Source organism: Pelodiscus sinensis, chromosome 3, assembly GCF_052426305.1.
Source record: "Pelodiscus sinensis isolate ZL-2025 chromosome 3, ASM5242630v1, whole genome shotgun sequence".
NCBI lineage: Eukaryota > Metazoa > Chordata > Testudines > Trionychidae > Pelodiscus > Pelodiscus sinensis.
Window position 1 is genome coordinate 12,566,441 of NC_143054.1, and position 19,365 is coordinate 12,585,805.

A 19,365-nucleotide genomic window follows, 5' to 3' on the forward strand; every position below is an offset into this window, starting at 1 on the left:
TCAAGTGCCTGCCCTTGGAAGGACTCTCTTTGAAGCAGCATTAAACAAGGTGAGGTGATGACTAACTGGCTTCATGAGAGGGATAAATATGAGGCATCTTGCAGAGGGACCCTGGGTTTTAGTCTTGTCAATATGGGTGCATCGATCTGGATCAGCAGAAGCCCGGCTCCAGCCCTACCCCATCTAACTCACCTGGCCAATGCAGTTAGGGGGAGCAACTATTGGTAACAACAAGACAGCGTGTGCTTGTGTGTGTGTGTGTGTGTGAGTACATGAGTGTAATGTATCATATGCATATGATAAAGTATTGATTGGTCTATGTATGTTCAATAAATACAGTGTGTTATCTTATCCCCTGAAAAAAATCCCTTTTTGCTTCTTTTAAACACAACACGCAGACCTGCAGTTGGGAACTGCTGACCTAGAGGAAGGGGCAGCATGTGGGGGGGTGCTATTCACCCCCACAAGGCTGAAATAGGCTGATACCTGCACTAACATTAAATCCACACCCACATGTCTTAAAGGTGAAGTTTTAAGATGTATGCACATTATTTTCCAATATGCAAATTAACCATTTTGATTTAAAAATTAATAGGTACAAGTTCCTTAATTTTCTCACTAGCTGGTGGCAACTCTAGAACAAGGATCATTTCTAAGCCAAACTGAGCGAATGGTCCCAATATTATCCCCCATTGCTCACCACACCCCATGCTCACTATCTTTCATTAAAACTGATGTGTGGTCAGTTACTGTGGCCAAGACTGACAGTCAAATGGCAGCCAGCAGAAAGGAAGGTGACATACAGCCAGGTATGACTGAGACCATTCCATGGCAGATGTCCCTGTGTTCTACTCAAACCCCAGTTACACTAGAACCAAGATAATTCCAGTAAATCAGATGGTCCAGACATTCCATCTACCAAACTTTTTAAAGGAAGGAGTTGCAAATAACATTTCCATACTGAATGGTTTTTCACTGGCAATTATGGGGTTAAGCTAGGCATCATGAGTTAGGGAGAGGAGTTACAACCTGTAGCAAACAGACATTTTAAACAAAAGCCAATCATTCAGTTTGCAGACACAGCTGCTTTCTGCTGCATTCTTACCATATTTTTTTAATTCCTCCCTTGCACAAAATCTATTACCAAAAAAATGATTCTGGAAGATCCAGTTGTCTTACTGCTGCTGTTTGCTGTCACTTTTATTTCTATTTTCACTGTGAAAAGGGGGTGGAGTAAGAGAACCTGCCTCAATTACCCCCCAGGACCGAGACCTCTACCTGTCCTTGGAAATCTACACCAGCTGAACCTGAAGAGACCGTACCGAACTTTGCTTGAGGTAACACTTTCAGATGAGGTGGACTGGGCAGGCTGTCCTCGATTTCACCATTGCAAACGGCAGAGGGAGGAATGCAAGCTAAGCAAAATATAGGAATCCCCAGTTTTAGAGATCCTGCGTATTGGGAAGGGAAACCTCTAATGCAGACAAAGTGAGGATAGCACAGCTTATGAGTTAGTGAGTCAGTTGAAGACAAACTATTGATTTACCATTGACTTTAGTGGATTTGTGATCAGTCCCTTCTTTATGGAATTTGTATGTATGTTTATTCAGCCTATCCAGAACTTTGATCTGTGCTGGTCATCTGCTGTCACTCAACCTATCTTAAAACAGCATGGCGCAAGCCAGTCATGGATCAGAGAGAATGGGACAGAAAAGTTAGTTAGGGATAATAATTAACAGTATCTGCAGAACACGCTGATCCAGAGGGGTGGACAGGAAGAAACTGGGCAGAGGGTGCATTTATCCTGCCTGCTGTGGAGCCGTACCCCATGTAAGCGTCCTGCCTACAACAGGAGCAGGTGGGGCGTTGTTGGGGATAAGCCTCCCTAGGCTCCTCCTGCCTCGCGTGGAGGTGCTGTGTAAGTGCCCTATGGCTTTGTGGACACTTTCAGCCATTGAGCTGAAGTGGACTTGGTAAAGCTGCTCTGTTCCCCAGGGGTTTGACTAATCCAGTGTTTCTCAAGTGGTCCTGGAGAGCTTTTTGTGCAGCCATGACAGGCTCCTAGGTGGTGACAGGGGAGAGGGGGCAGCAAGCATTGGCACAGCCCCTGGACACAGGTGGGGCATAGCACAGCAGGAGCATGTCGAGATCTCTTCTCTACCTATGGGAGAAGGGAGGGTTGAGCCCTGGGATGGTTCAGAGGTAGCTCCAGCAGCAGGAATTAGGGAGCCTAGCTGTGCAGATCAGGGCTTCAGCCATGAGTTCGTACCTCCAGTTCCAGGACTCTGGCTGCTGGCAGTGACCTCCCCTCCCCCATGCAGCTCCAGCCCCTTTCAAGCAATGACCCCAGCTCTGGCCATATAGCCCTAGTCTTCAGCCATGGGGCTTCAGTTCAGATCCTGCAGCGTCAGGCTCCAATCCCTGGTTCTGGCCACATGGTGCAAACCCAGGCCCTGGCCACAGGCACTGACCCCCGGTCACAGGTCACCAGCTGCCAAGCCCCAGTACAGCTAAGGGCTCACCTCCCACCCTCATCTCACCTGCCTCCCCCCACCCCGCCCCGGCTCATGCACAATATGTCCATTAATGGCTATTAGCCCAGATATACAGGGATGCAACTCCATCCTTTGGGTGTCCCTAAACCTCAGATTGACAGAATCTGAGACTGGATGACAAGGGCTGGATCACTCAAACCAGCCCTTGTATTCTCATTCCCTCTGAAGCATCTGGCACTGACCAAGATCAAAAGACAGGACCTTTGCTCTGACCCAGTTTGGCCATTCTTCTGAGACAGTCCCAGTGCTCAAGTGTTTACATTAGATGGACTGATACATTCACTTCTCAACCCATTCCCTCTTGCTATCGCCCATGCCCCATCCTTCATCACTTCCTTGTCTATTTGGGCCTTAATCCTGCATCAGGATCTGGTGGCACAAGCCTCTTTGCCCATGCTGAGCCACAGGCTACATAGATTATATGTACATTGGAGCAAGGCCCATCATAATGTTCTGTGTTTGTATATTTGCACGATGGGGTGCTGGTTCCTGATGAGGGCTCCTAGATTCTATAGTAACTGGTATTATGTAGCCCATTATATTGTCTGTGATTGCTGAATGCAGGTAGAACCACAGGCTTACAAAGCTAATGAATGTATATGATAGGTTTTTCATAGAGAAACAGTACAAAGCTTGATGCCATATTTCAATAAGTAGGGCACTAGCTATGACTTAGAAGACTTGGCTTCATTCCCTGCTCTGCCAAAGACTCCATGAGTGACCTTGGGCAAGTCTCTCTGTGCCTCAGTTCCCTTCCTGAAAATGAGATAACTGCTTCCCTACCTCACAGGAGGTTGGCAGGTACACTAAAGATTGTTTCAATGAGCATTAGACACACTCTATGTACCCAGCATACATAAGCCCAATGCACAAATTGTAGCAATACTTAAAACCTTACCATGTTTTTTCCACACAAAATAAACAGCAGCAGGACAGCAGTGGTGTGTTTAACTCTCTCTTGTCCAAATGCTGAACCTGGCACTTATTCATTCTGATACATATGCAGGCAGAAGAAAAAGAAATAGCTCTAGCTTGTGTGCTCTAAAATCAAACTGACACCTTCCAGTTGGTCAAACAGTTGGCGTGAAAACATATAAAGCTTTTTTAATCTCCCTGTGTTTAAGCTGTCTGAGAAATATGGCCCAGTCTTCAGCATTCAGATGGGACCAAAGAAAATGGTGGTGCTGTCAGGATATAAGATGGTGAAGGAGGCTCTTGTGAACCAGGCAGATGCATTTGCAGAAAGGCCCAGAATCCCAATATTTGAAAAGTTAGCAAGAGGATATGGTAAGATTTCTTTTGTCTCTTACATAATTATGACAGTTTTATGCTCTGACCACTGGAAACAGTCGTCATCTGTCAGGGATCTGTTCTGCAAAGATGAGAAATCAGAAGAGTCTGGACACCATACATTTTTACTTGTATACTTCCATGCAGTAGTTTTGTTGTTGGCAAGGCTAAGACCAAGGAAGTGGGGATTCCAAATGCCTAACTTTTAGTCATCTAGAAAATCAGAAGAACAGCACTGCATAAATCCTGAATCAGGCATATCATGCATTGTTTAGGGAAATGTATAATTGATTCCAAAAGCCAGCATGCTAGGCAGGGAGCTTCCTGAATTAGCCAAAGGGAGATGAGGATGAGAGTGGTGTATCCCAAGCCCCACACCCTTATTGGGATCGGTTCCTAAGTCTGGGCTGCGGTAAGGCAATCAGTTCTGCTAGCCATCCACAGATAGAAGCTCTTCTCCTGGAATCAGGCAGATTAGGTGTGTAAGTCAGTGGTAGATGCCTGCCTGACTCTGCACAACAGCAGGAAGAGGAGGTGCTAGTGCCACCATCCACCTTATAATTTTTGGCCCAGTGGTTAGAGCACTCATCTGGATGTGGGAGAGGCAGGGTCAATTTCTTCCTCAGGCAGCGGGGGAACAAAAGATTGGGAGAGGATTTGCCATCCCTCCGGAGAGTGCTTCACCCACTAAGCAATGGGATAGTCTGAGCTAGGGTTCTTTCAATCTCTCCTGCTGCAGTGGTTCCATTTTGGATAACAGTCTTTGGGGGAGACAGCAAGGATGTCTCTTAGCATCGTGATCAGGGCACTCAACTGGGAGACCTAGTGGCCAGTCCTTGTCCAGTGACTCCTATTATCTATTCATAGTGGAACAGCTTCAATAGGAGAGGTTGGAGGCTATCCCACAGATGGATGGCGAGTGCATTCTCTGAAGAGGTAGATCCCTGTTCAAATCTCTTCTCTGCCTCAGGGGGCAACTGAAACTAGGACTCCCACATCCTAGGTAACCGCTGGAACTACTGGGCCAAAAGTTACAAGGTGGTTGCCACTAATTCCACCTCTGCCTCTTCCACGGGGCTCAACATGTGAGATAGGCAGGTGAATACTCCAGGTCATGGATTGCACCAGGGCGTAGGTAAGAGACAGGTGTCCAGATGTCTAGGAGGAAGCAGAAAGGTAGGAGCCTGTGGAATGTTTACCCTGAAAATTTTGGCACCAAATAAGTTCAGGCACCTACAGACTTTGGCAGGATCTCAGCGGGGACTGAAGTTGGAATTTAGGAGCCTAAACCTGTGAGTAGTTTAGGCACCTCAGTACTTTCATGAATCCCATCCTCCGCCCCCGCCCTGTAAGAGGCTATAGAACCAGAAATGTAGGGCTGAAAGGAACTCTGAGGTTAACTAGTCCAGCCCCTGCTCTAAGGCACGATTAAGTACAAGCTTGTCTTACCTAGACATGTAACTCAACACATGACCATATGACGTGGAAAGCAAAGAAATCCATGAAATAGTTACTCTATATGCATGATGAAACGGTTACTTGCCTTTCATAACTGTTATTTGTCGAGATGTGTTGCTCAAGTCCATTCCATTTAAGTGTGTGTGTGCCGCATGCATTATTGTTGGAAGGTTTTTCCCCTCAACAATACCTGTCAAGCCGTTCCCTAGAGTGGTGCCTCAATAGAAGTGCACATATACCACTGCGGGCTCTCCACCCCCTCAGTTCCTTCCTGCCCGAACTCTCCAATGACGAGGAGCTGGGTGATTTGATATGGACATGAGGAACACATCTTGAACAACAGTTTTGAAAGTCAGGTAACTGTTTTTCTCTTCTTTGGGGGATTGCTCATGTCCATTCCATTTCAGTGGATTGCAAGCTGTAATAGAGGAGGTGGGATCAGAGACTAACGGAAAATGGACTGCAACACAGCTCTACCAAAAGCTGTGTCATCCCCAACCTGCTGGGTAATGGCATAGTGGCTGTTGAATGTATGTATGGAAACCAGATAGCTGTCCTGCATAGGAGGGGCTATAAGTGCCGGCGGTGGCATTTAGCAAAGGTCATAACAGGTCCTAATGCAGGCCAAGATCCACAAAGATATACGCTGAGTGGAGACTGGCATACCTTTCATCCTCTCTGCTATGGAGATAAAGAGTTGTGGAGATCTACAGAATAGTTTTGATCTCTCTAAATAAAATGCCAACACATGTCTCAGATCCAGAGTGTGGAGAGCTCTTTCTCGGCTATCAGCAAGTGGTTTAGGAAAGGAACCAGGATATCTTTCTCTCAGTTTTGTATGAAATTGGGACACCACCTTGGATAAAAATGCTGGATAACTTGACCCTTGTCTTTAAAGAAAACCATGTAAGGGGGCTCTGAGGTTAGAGCTCAAAGTTTTGACACCCTTCTAGCTAATGTGATCGCCACAAGAATGCCACTTTGCATAGGAGATGTAGCAAAGAGCAAGTAGCTAATGGCTCAAAAGGTGGCCCCATTAATTTTGTGAGGACAACATTAAGGTCTGAGGGAGAAACAGGTTGCCACACCTGTGGGTACAACCTATCTAGGCCCTTCAGAAAGCACCATACTGTTGGGTAGTGAAAACTGACTTACTTTGAATACCTGGTTGAAAGACAAAGATAGCTGCTAGGTGGACCTTGAAAGAGGATAGGGTATGTCTACACTACCACCCTAATTCGAACTAGGGTGGTTAATGTAGGCAACCGGAGTTGCAAATGAAGTCCGGGATTTGAATTTCCCGGGCTTCATTTGCATCTTGCAAATCCCCGCTAGTTCGGACTCCGTGCCTGTGGCTACACGCGGCACGGAATAGGTAGTTTGGATTAGGCTTCCTATTCCGAACTACCTAGTCCGTGCCGCGTGTAGCCGCAGGCACAGAGTCCGAACTAGACGGCATTTAAAAATGGCGGCACCCGGCAACATGCAAATGAAGCCCGGGAAATTCAAATCCCGGGCTTCATTTGCAACTTCGGTTGCCTACATTAACCACCCTAGTTCGAACTAGGATGGTAGTGTAGACATAGGAATATAGATAAACTTTGTGTCCTGAGCACCAATAAGTAACCCAGTATGAAAAGGACCCGAACTCCCCTTGAGGGGCCATGCCCTTCTGGAGGGACCAAATCAAAAACCGTTTCCATTTGACCATATAAGGGCCGTAGTGGAGGGTTTTCTACAGCCCAAGAGCACCTCCTTTACTGACTCCAAACATTGTTGATCCACCCAACCATGGAGCTTCCAGGCCATTAGGTGGAGGGACTGTAGGTTGGGGTGATATAACTGATTGTGGGCCTGGGTAATTAAGCCTGGGAATATGGGGAGAGCTATATGGTCCACCACTGAGAGCTCCAGAAGAGTGGTGAACCAATGTTGGTGGGGCCAGTTCTATATTGCCACACTCTGAGGATAACGCTGTGTATGATGGGGAAAGGAGGAAAGGTGTATATCAGGTGGGATATCCAGGGTACCTGAAAAACACTCTTAGGGAACTCGGACTGTGCTTTAGATAAGAGCAAAAATGCTGGCACTTTCTGTTGCTCTTTGTTGCAAATAGGTCTGCCAGCACATTCTGAATTCCTGGGAGGTATGTGACCTCCAAGTGGAAGGATACAAAATGTTGGATACAAAAACTCTCACAGACAGAGGGCTTCCTGACAGAGGGGAGAAGAATGAGTCCAACCTTTCTGTTTATATAAAATATTGCTGCTGTGTTGCCCATCAGTACTGAAACGCACTTGCCTCAGAAATGGGTTAGAAATGTCTGACATGCACCCAAGCTAGCACAACATACATAAATGCTTCTATGTGGCCCAGCAGTCTCACACAATTCATGGCTATTGTAATCAGGGAGAATTGTAGATGTTATGATAGGTAGGAACCAGGATCTTGGAAGGGAGGCCCTGGAGTCCTACAAGGCTCTCATAAACTCTATCTGCTGCATGGGGACAAGGGTAAACTTGGCCTTGTTTAAGGGTAAAGGCTTGAGGGAAGGCTTGGGGAAATCCTTTTGGCGGCTGTGACTGGACTCTGACCCAGAGCTGTGCCCTGGAAAAGATGTGGCAGATGAGGCACCATGTCCAGGCTGAGTAGAACGATGCTGCTCTAGATGTTGATGGGCCCTGGGTCTGATAGGCCCAAGGAGTCCAAAAGAACCACTGCATGGAGGACTGCCACTGAAGTGGCCAGGTGGCTTGTGGAGGCTGAGGAGCTGTGCTTGGGTGCCGGGAGTGGGAACGGTGCCCAGTTGGGCAGGAGGTGATGGACTCTGCTTCCAATTCTGAGAAATACTCAGAGGTTGACCAAAGTAGTGCTGAAAAGGTCAGTGCCAGTGATTGGTGCTGTGAAGCATGCCAAGACATCAATGGTGGTTTGCCTTGATGCCAAACTGTCAGGTTGGTGCAAGGCAAGCAGTGGTGGCCAGGAATGCAGTCTCATTGTGGAAAGGTAGGTCCATGCCAAGGAAGCAGAGGAACAAGAATCTCCTTGATCCCCCGACTTCAGTGCCATCTCCAGGGACTTGTAATTTTAATTGAGATCCCTGTCTGCCTTTGTCATAATCAGGAGTGCTAACCAGCACCCGGTGACTAAGGGCTTAACTAATGTCTCCTGTACCTAGCCAGGAATCGGGTGATCAACCAATAACAATGCAGGTAGGAATTTCAAACTGGAAAAAAGAAGTTTTTCTCTCTCTTCTGTGTTTGAGATGCAGAGCAGTTTCTTGCAAGTACTGAGGGTGATGGGAAATACTTCTCTCTCCAAGAATGGACTTCTTACAAAGTGTAAGTAGGGAAAAGTTTAGCTAGTCTGGCAGGATTCGTTGTTTTCCTTATTTGGGGATTTGGAAATAATGTCTGAACTGTTAATTGTGGATTTTTTTCTTTTATAACTAAGGCTTTTAGCCCAAAAACTTTCCCCAGTTATCTATATCAATTGGTGGCTCTTTCCATCTAGCCACTTTACTATGCTTGCAAGTGTAGTTTTGTTTTGATAGTAAAGGATTGTTTTCTTTTCTAATTAACTAGCATTGGTTGATTGTTGTGTCCTTAGGACTCAGTGCCTAGTTACAAGGGCAGAGTCTGTTGTTGTCTGTGAATTCCCTCTGTTTTTCCCAACTCCAAGTAAAACGGAGGTTGGGGCAGGAAGAGAGTTTTATCTTAGGGAGGAGATTTCCCAAGTAATCTCTTCCCTGATTTTCTTGGAATTTTTTGGGTGGTGGCAGAGGATTCCCCAAACTCCGGGTATTAGGATTTTGGGGGGGAAGTTTTGTACCAGAACCTGTAGAGGCTCTTGCGGGCCCCCACTTCTGCATTCGTCGTGCCAGTGTGGAGAACATCCATGACAGCCTCAAATGTTTCTGGGATGAAAGGCTGTTTAAAGTAGTCCCCAACTGCCTTGTACATCTTTGGGAAGTTGACTTGCACTGGGATCAACTGCAGTCTCGAGGCTGCAGAAGCGACCACTGGTGCTGGCTGAGTAGCTGATTTAGAGTGTTCCTCCTGGGGTGCATTCTGGCTGGGTGCCTAGGAGATTGTTCCCCCCCCGCCCAGTCTCCTCTTCTTCAGGGTCACTGGGAACTGTGAGCAGTGCAGCATAGACTTGCTCTGTCTCAGAGCAGGGTATGGTCTTCTTGGTGTCGAAAGTTCCCATGCTGAGGGCAGCATGCTATGCATCACATACCAACTCAGAGGCTGACTGTGGCTGAAGAGCTGCCTCCATCAGGCCTCGTGTCTTCACCTTTTTGGTGCGTGGTTTGAATCCCTGGCAAAATTTACACCAGTCCAGCTGGTGACACTCTCTTGGACAAGTTGTGCAGGTCGCCACTGAACCTAGGCTTAAAGCTCTGTGAGTAGGGCTTAAAGCTCTGAGGTCTGGGCATACCCCTATACAGGCAAGCAAACTTGGGGTGGAAAACCCCACTCACTCACACTATCACTGCTACATTACTAACACACTAAAACGATGACTACAATAACTATAAAGATGTAACTATTTACAGAAGAATCCCTAAGGGAGCCCTTGTGATGGCCAGAGGAGAGCGTTACAACAACGGTCACAGGCAATACTGGGGATGGAGGGCCAGCAGGGGTATATATGTGCTGCCATCAAGGTGCCACTCCAGGGGGCTCCCAGCTGGCCTGACAGGTACTGCTGAGGAGACAAAGCTTCTGACAATCATGCACATGGTGCACACACCTAAATGAAATGGACATGAGCAATCACTCAAAGAAGAATAGCTACTTGCCTTGGACAGCTCTAAAACTGTAGCCTTTGGTGTTTGGAAGGCTGAGCATTATGGATGCTTCAATTTAGTTGTTTTCACTGTTAAAATACAATTAACTGAAGCTTGTGTTTGGTTGGGGGTTCTTTTGCATGTCAGGTATTATTTTTGCTCACGGTGAAAACTGGAAAGCGATGAGACGATTCACTCTCACGACTCTCCGGGATTTTGGGATGGGCAAAAGGACCATTGAAGACAAAATCCTGGAAGAATGTGATTATCTGATACAGGATTTTGAATCCCACAAAGGTGAGCACATGTTGAACTTTGCAGTACAACACTGGTAATCATTCAAAGTCTTTCAACACATTTGGGCACACGAAGTCCCCTTTCTGCTAAGCTCATTGGGTTGCTACGCTTGGAAACTAACTTAGCCCTAACTCTTTTACCTTTGATTCCAACTAGTCAGGACTTAGGGAAGGAGTCTGAGCCACTTGGAACACATTGGTGGCTCTGTAAGGAGTGGGAAGGGAAGGTGATAAAGGGATTAGCCTAATAAAAGTGGGCCAGTTCCTCACTGAGGCAAATCTCAAATTGACTCTTAGAGAAATTTGACCTGAGTATCTGATGTTTGGGAAAAATTTAAGGACCTCTCCCTCTCTGCACATGAGCAATGCCCCTTCTTAAAGAAGCCCAGAGATTGCTCCCTTCTAGTGGCCAAAGGAATGCAAGTAATCCCAAAGGGACCATTTCAAAAGGGAGGGCTGTTGTTTCAATGGATTCAATATGAAACGTGCTGGATATCAACAAAATGATTGCTGTTGCCACTCAATGTTTTTCAGGAAGCCCCTTTGATACCATTAAATTGATGAATGCTGGTGTTTCCAATGTCATTGTGTCGATAATGCTCGGACACCGGTTTGATTACAAGGATCCAAATTTTCTGCGGCTTATCCATTTAATTAATGAAATTGTCCGTCTTTCCGGGAGTCCTACAGTTACGGTAATATTAGTCAGTCTGGTTTATTCCAGGAACATTTTGGAGATTTCAGAACATTTCCAAGAGAGAGATCCTATTCTCAGCTTAGCTAAGAGCATGGTGATTAGAGCACTCACATCAGATGCGGAAGAACAATGCAAAGCAGCCATTTGAACCTGAGCCTCTCATATCCTGCATGAGTACCCTAAATTCAGAGCTACTGGCTGTTATGGGAAATTGATTGTTCCTCTCTATCTCTTTCACGTTTGACCAAAAATTCAATCCTGGAGCTACAAAACCTTTCCTGTTGAAAACGTCATCAAACCAGTATGCTTCTTTGAAAGTCTTAGTTTCAATGAATTTGAATGTTCTTATTAAACCGTTTAATCTAAAACTTCCTGAGCAGCTGTAATATGTAACAGGAAATGGCACAAGACGACCCACAGGAAAAAAGCAAGAAACCATTATGACAGGCAACTGTATAATGACCTGCCTACAGTGAATAATCGGTACATGGAAAATCCTGCCCATAAACCTCACCACTATCAGATAGTTCAGTGGTTCTCAACCACCAGTCAGTGGACCGGTGCCAGGCCGTAAACTGCTGGCTACCAGGCTGTAGCACACTGCCAGGGCACATCCAGGCCTTGATGAGTGGCTCGGTGGGACTCTGGAGCAAGGCCCCGTCTGCCCAGAAACTCTTCTCCTCTTTCTGGGATTGTATCTTCTCCCTGTGCCCAGCACTATGTTGGCTTCTCTGCATGATGCTGCCTTGATGCGGGGGATGCTGCCTGAGCCCAGAGGCAGGAAGGCCCCCAGGGGCAGAGGCTGCAGTGCGAAAGGTTGCTCACTAAGACCAAGGACCAGCAGGCAGGAGCTCTGGGAGTCAGAGCTGGGCATGGACCCCACAGCAGAAAAAAACTGGCAGCCACTCCTCATGGTGACATTGGGGCCAGCTTGCAGGCTGGATCCCCGAGTCCCGGAAAGGGCTGCTGCTGGACCTTCCAGAGTCCAGACTGCTAGGAGAGGGAATCTCCAGCAGGGCCAGTCCCACTGCTCCCCAAGAGCCTCTCCCAAGCCAGCACCCCCAGCTTGGCCAGCCCAGGGCGGGCAGCACCTGGGGGCAGGGAAGAGAGACAGCTAAGAACTCTAGCTGGCTTAACTGTCTGAATATAAAATTATAGTTGTTGCTCTACATCAGCTATATGAAAGAAAGTACTTCAAAGAATTGTTTCATTGACCTCTATGGAAGCTCTGCATGTGAAAGTCTTATACAATCAGGTCCTATTATTTACAAGGTTGTATTTCTCACTTCAGTACATACTGCTAAAAAGCCACATGTTGATCAGGAATGATTTGTTAACCATTATAATCTGCATTCCCTCTTTGCTAACTGTGCTATATTCCCTTCCTTTAGCTGTTCAATATGTTTCCCGCCCTTGAGTTCCTACCAGGAAATCACAAGACTTTCTTTAAAAATCTGGAAGAACTCTACTCCTTTATTCAGCAGACGTTCATCGAACACCTGAAGCAATTAGATCCCAACGACCAGAGAAGTTTCGTTGATGCCTTCCTCGTCAAACAGCAGGAGGTTACAACAGGGAAGGAACGGGTGGGGAAGGGGGGTTAATATAGATTTTCCCTGATTGCAAATATTTTTTAAACTCTGAGAGTTTTGTACTTGCAGGAAAAATCTAATCCCAATTCCCATTTCAAAAATGAGAATTTGCGAACTTTGGTGAGTAATCTGTTCACAGCTGGGATGGAAACAACTTCCACCACACTCCGCTGGGGCCTTCTGCTTATGATGAAATACCCAGACATTCAGAGTAAGATTTTGGAGCTCTTCTGACTATTCATCATGTCTTTTGCTCTGCTCCACATGTACAGAGTGTGCTTCTGTACAGACTGTCTCCACACATATACAAACACCACAGTTCTCAAACGCAAGACCTTTGGCTTGATGTCATTCCTCACAGTAGGGAGAAGACAGACGCAGCTCAGGAAGTAAAAGGAATTCCTTATTGAGGCTGCTGGACTCAGAGAAGGCCCCGCAGGTTTCCTTGATCGTTTAGCTCTCTGATTAAATCACTTTCTGTGGCCCTCCCCACACAGGGTCTCCCTAAAACCTGGGTTGTAGTCAGGATGGAAGGGACCACAGTGTATTCCAAACACAGAGGCTGTGTCTAGACTGGTATGATTTTGTGAAAAATCTTGCCGCCTGTCTACACTGGCCGCGAGTATTTGCGCAAGAACACTGACTCTGTAATGTACAAAATCAGTGGTTCTTGCGCAAATATTCCAACGCTCCCGCTCAGGGATAAGCCGTCTTGCACAAGTATTCTTGCGCAAGAGGGCCAGTGTAGACAGCCACGTTAATTTCTTGCGCAAGAAAGCCCGATGGCTAAAATGACCATCGGAGCTTTCTTGCGCAAGGGAGTGTCTACACTGGCACAGCTGCTTTTGCGCAAAAGCAAATCTTTTGCGCAAAGGCACATGCCAGTATAGATGCTCTCTTGCGCAAATACTTTTAATGGAAAAACTTTTCCGTTAAAAGTATTTGCGCAAAATCTTGCCAGTCTAGACGCAGCCCAAGAGTGACCACAACAGATATGGGGCACACTCAACTCTCTTTAGTCAGTGGAATAAGGGGATGTTTAGCACCTCACAGGATAGAACCCTAAACACAAAAGACCTACCCTTTGCACCGAGACTGTACCTTCTCTGCACTCCATTGGCTACCCTGTCTAGAAGAGACATGCTCACTTCAGCCCCCAAATTACCCATCTGAGGTTTGTTCAATTTCAGCTATGGCAACAAAGGTTGCCAGCAGCAGCATGTTAGAAACAAGAGGTTTGTTTTCTAAAGAGTGTTGATTAGAAACAAGTTATATTGTTTAGCAGGCAATTGTTTAGTCTTCTTTCTGTCTCCTACCTCCTAGAAGTCTCAAGAGGTGTAGTTGTATTAATTTGTAACTAAAAACAATGAATAGTCCTGTGTCACCTTAGAGACTAACACAAATATATATAGTATCATGAGCTTTTGTGGGCACAACCCACTTCTTCAGATGAGCTGGAGAGGGATAACAGAAACCCAGAATTTACAACAGAAGGGGGGAAAAGGTACCTGTCAATTTTTAGGACCAGTGCAAATGAGGCTAATTAGGTGGGCTGGATGTGTCCAATACTTAAATTTGGTGTAAAAATGAGGGGTTAAATGCAGGGAAGGCTGGCTTCAGACTGCAACATCCAGTTAATAATGTCTTTGTTCAAGCCAAGGGAAACAGTGTGAAATTTGAAGGTAAATGTCAATGCTACACTCTCTGGGTATGTCTACACTACCCCGCTAGTTCGAACTAGCGGGGTAATGTAGGCATACCGCACTTGCAAATGAAGCCCGGGATTTGAATTTCCCGGGCTTCATTTGCATAAGCCGGCCGGCGCCATTTTTAAATGCCGGCTCGTTCGAACCCCGTGCCGCGCGGCTACACGCGGCACGGGGTTCGAATGAGCCGGCATTTAAAAATGGCGCCGGCCGGCTTATGCAAATGAAGCCTGGGAAATTCAAATCCCGGGCTTCATTTGCAAGTGCGGTATGCCTACATTACCACCCTAGTTCGAACTAGGGTGGTAGTGTAGACATACCCTCTGTCTGTAGTTGACTGGTAAAATTCCTTTGTAGAAGAACGGCTACTTTTAACCTCATTAATGAGTGGCCAGGCAAGTTAAAATATTCACACCAGCATAGTCTCTGAGCACCTGCTTTCATGCTCTTTTAATTGTTCAGAAAAAGTCCATGAAGAAATTGAAAGAGTTCTAGGATCTGCCCGGCTTCGTTATGAGCATCGGAAACAAATGCCATATACAGATGCAGTCATCCATGAGATTCAGAGGTTTGCTGATATCCTGCCAATGAACTTGCCTCATGAGACTACTGAGGATGTTAGACTTAATGGCTATGTTATTCCTAAAGTAAGTTATAAAAAGGTACTTTAATTACCAGGACTTTTAAACTCACCAATTAAAGCAGAATAGAAAGGGATTATTTAAATTCCTCCTGCCAAGAAATTACATGATCTCATGCGCATAACCACCATTTTGATCAGTGGGGATTGAAACTGGGGCCTTCAGCATTGAACATCTTAGCCCATCTAACTGGAGCTAAATAAGTAACTCTAAAAGCACTTGGTAATGTAGCAGACCCTTCTCCTTACAGAGCTAGCACAACCTGAGAGACTTATACAATTATATATATATAGATTTGAATTTTTTGAGTATTTCCTTCTCTCTTTAACTTAAGAGAATCAAAGAAGTTCTATCATGGAACTGACAGCATATTGAAAGCTCTGAGTATTTGAGTTTTACATGTAGTGAAGACTTCACTGAAACCAAGTCCTGCCCAAACAACACACACCACCTAACACAGTCAGTTCTAGCTCATAGGACAGGAAGCCATCCACTCCACTTCTGGCAAGATTCTTGATTTAACATAGACAACTCCCCTGCAGAGACTAATCAGCCTTAGCTGCTGAGTTCAGATAAGACAAACCACAGATTAACACATGCAGTGATGTCTGTAATGCTCTGGTTCAAACCATGACGTGTTTATGGGAAAGAGGGCAGAGGATTCAGTCTAGAGAGTTTATTAATGGTGAGGACATGAAATATTAATGAGGCAAAGTGAGAAGTGGAAAGAGCCCATGCTCTGGGCACCCTTGAAATAGTGCTGGATCTTGTTGTTGGTGAAACAGATTGTCAGCTGGTGCAAACTGGCATAATGTAATACTTGAAAGAATTTCATCGGGATATTTTTAGGGGGAATAAGGCAAAATGCCACATTTACTGACAATGTAACATTATTCTGTTATATACATATTCACACATACCCCCCACACATACATCCCATCTTGCTTTTGCTTAAAGTTACCAGTTTGTTGCTCCCATTAATTCACTGATGAGGCGAGTTAAGTGTGAGGGGAAGGAGCAAGGGCTTCTCTTGGTCCAAACCGATGCTCTGATCTTACAAGATGAGACTAGGAGATTCATGCAAGATGCCCGCATCTTTTATAAGACTTTTCTCCCATTCAGATCTCTATATTTTGCTGTGTCTGTTATTAATCATTCACCATCAATTCTGTTTATCTGGAAGTTGTTTTTCTTTATCTGACATCAGTGTGTTAGTGTCTCCTAAGTGTTTATCTGTAAAAGGGTGCTTGCTCTTAATTCCAAGGCCATCTATATGTCCTGAATTGGTCTGTTATACTGAATCCAACTGATGGTATATTGACACCTGTAAGTTTTAGGATTTCTTCTTCCCCCTTCCTTGACCATTTGAACTCCAAAAAAGTTATCTTTCCAAACACTCACTTTCCACACTCAGTCACTCCCCCTCCCTAGGAACTACATAATTGCTTGCCATAGCAAAAGGAATACAATTGTCTCAGTAAGGTAACAATCTATTTCCAATACAAAGCTTCAACTAGTACAATCTTTTAATCATTCATCATAATTTATTTATAACACAGTCTATCCCAGTGTTTCTTAAACTTTTTAAGACTGAGGAACACCAAACAATTTTTTTTTAAAATGAGGAACACCAAGGAAAAAAAAAAAGTCACCTGCTTTTAAGGGCAGCCATTTTGAACTCTGTTGCTCTCTGCGGCACACCTCCGACTGCCTTGCGGCATACTGGTGTGCCACGGAACACAGTTTAAGAAACACTGGTCTATATGATCCAAAAAGCAACAGTGTGGTCATACTGAATCACAAGAATCCTTCTGATCTCTTTCTGTTTTGCAATGAGACAGACACAAGCAGTCTGTTTAATGCTAACCAAAGAAGAAAGACAGTTATAGTTGCTTTCATTCTTACACTACCATTAAGCTATATTTTATTAAATATTTGTAAAATTCTCTACAATAACACCACTGAAGTGAGCACGGCTATGCCAATTTATGCCATATGATAATCTGGCCCACTATCTTTCTGAATGAAGCTCACAGTTTTAGGTATTTGATATTTTTAGTAGAGCTGGTAGAAAAATACCAATTTTTTTTCTATTACCGAATATTTTTTAATTGAGAGTTGTAGGGGTTTTTTTTATTTCATAGACATTTTCAGGAAAAAAACCCAGAAAAGATATGTTTTGGTTTAAAACACATTTTTTATTTTTTTTCTATTTTCAGCAATTGTTTTTAATAAAAAAATTGGTTATCAGTAAAAAAAATAAAAATTTGGGGACAAGGTTGCCTAAAATGGAATTTTTTCTCATTTTCTAGTTGCCAACAAAATACCAGTTTTGTTGAAAACACATGTCAATGGAAAAGTTCTAACAGTTTTAATTTTTTATTTTGTGATAATTTTTAGGGTACTTATATCATCCCCTTTCTGGCCTCTGTGCTGTATGACAAGACTCAGTGGGAGAAGCCTGGAGAATTTTATCCTCAGCATTTCCTTAGCACAGACAGAAAGTTTGTGAAGAATGAGGCATTCATGCCTTTTTCAGCAGGTAACTTCTCTTCAAGGACAGTAGTTGACCTTTGTCTTTTATCTTCCCCATTCTAAAACAACATGCTGGAACTCTGTCTGCCTTTGTATCCAAGGAAGGGCTGGGCAAAGTACTCTCAATGCTGCACAGCAGTTGGCTAGACAGAGACACTCCACGGCAATGATAGATATCCCTTCTTTCTGTGACAAAATACAGGACTATGTAGCACTTTAAAGACTAACAAGATGCTTTATTAGGCGATGAGCTTTCGTGGGCCAGACCCACTTCCTCAGATTAAATAGTGGAAGAAAATAGTCACAACCATATTTGCTTCTTCCATTGTTCTTCTAAGCCTCACTCAAGCTATGTCTACACTGCAGGGGTTTTCTGGGATACTGGAGGTTATCCCGGAAAAACCCCACCACATTCTGGAAATGCGTTTACTCTTCCACTTTTTTTCATGGAAGAGCAGATGCGCTCTTTCAGGGAGGCCTGTATACCTCATTCTATGAGGAATAAGGGCTATTCCGAAAGAGGAGGCTTTTCCAGAAATGCAAATGGAAAAAGCTATAGTGTAAACCTAGCTTCAGTAAGAGACTTAAAAGGACTAAGCAGGAAAATTACACTGTTTCCAGAGATGGATGAAAATCCAAAAACAAACACTCTGATATCTTAGAGGCTGTAGAATCTGGACTTAAAGCCAAAGAAGACCAAACGATGGCTCTTTCCAAAACCTATCACTACTATTCCCAAAACAAGTTAAAATAGACCTTAGACTAAAGAGAATACATCTTGCTACATTCTAGCCCTTAGGCTGTTTAGAAAGTTCGATCTGTCCCCTTGCATATGGGAAGTAACTTGCCTGCTTGATCACATCGACTAGTGGACTGAGCAAGGTATTAAGCATGGGAAACTTTTGCTTTCTAGTCTTACCTCTGTCCGGTACATCCGGTGGGACCTCAAAGAGGTCACTTACCCCCATCTGTAAAAGGAGATACTTGCTTTCCAACACACATTGTGAAGAGGAATTAGCTAATAAGGGCTAAGCACTTATCTACCACTCTTTACTAGAGTTAAAAATCAAATCTGTCGTGTTGATATTTTTTGAAACCCCTTCCATTCTTGGTGTATTTCATTACAGGTCGGAGGATCTGTGCAGGTGAGACCCTAGCCAAAATGGAACTCTTCCTCTTCTTTACAAGCCTCCTGCAGAGGTTCACTTTCCATCCTCCTCCTGGACTTACCAGTTCAGATCTCAGCCTCACTCCCGCAGTTGGCATAACCACACCCCCAATGCCCCATAAGATCTGTGCTGTACCATGCCGATGAACTACAGCTTCTGGGAAAAGACGCACAAACTCAACCTCACTTTATCCTCCTGCTTATCCACCCACATACAGCCTGCTAGAGGTGACCTATCTTTATTTTCATTGTCTATAGATATCTTAACAGCATTTTACCCTATGCCTTGTATACCCCTGTAACCTATCAATTTATATAACAAAACAATAAAAAATAAAAAAACTCTTGCAATGTTGTGAAAGATCTATTTCTAACTTTGAGCACATGGCCATTTTGGCTCCATTGTTTCATTGCAGAAGCAAGGACCATCATGAGGGCAGGGAACAGGACTTGATGAACATGATTCTCTGATTTCTTCAAACTAATAAGTATCATTGCCCAGAGAGATCGTTATTATTCAGCCATTTTGAAATATTTCATCTTACTCCTGATTATAACATCTGGGCCCAAGACGACCCTGATTACAAGATGACCTCACTGAAGAGGAATCAGGTGATTCCAATATAAAAGGCAGC

At 44.6% G+C, this 19,365-nt stretch overlaps 1 protein-coding gene across 2 annotated transcripts; it reads left to right on the top strand.

Moving 5' to 3' along the window:
- Positions 1 to 1,036: 1,036 nt before the first annotated feature.
- Positions 1,037 to 19,077, top strand: LOC102460795 (cytochrome P450 2K6-like). Of its 2 annotated transcripts, XM_075923371.2 has the most exons (9): positions 1,037 to 1,337; positions 3,680 to 3,842; positions 10,243 to 10,392; positions 10,926 to 11,086; positions 12,480 to 12,653; positions 12,750 to 12,891; positions 14,849 to 15,033; positions 17,428 to 17,569; positions 18,690 to 19,077. In XM_075923371.2, the coding sequence occupies exons 1-9, from the start codon at positions 1,152 to 1,154 to the stop codon at positions 18,875 to 18,877; spliced, it is 1,491 nt and encodes a 496-aa protein (XP_075779486.2). In that variant the 5' UTR covers positions 1,037 to 1,151; the 3' UTR covers positions 18,878 to 19,077. The 2 variants fall into 2 exon arrangements, with proteins under 2 accessions (XP_075779486.2, XP_089633144.1); XM_089777018.1 differs by lacking the exon at positions 3,680 to 3,842 and having other exon boundaries at positions 1,202 to 1,337.
- Positions 19,078 to 19,365: the final 288 nt, after the last annotated feature.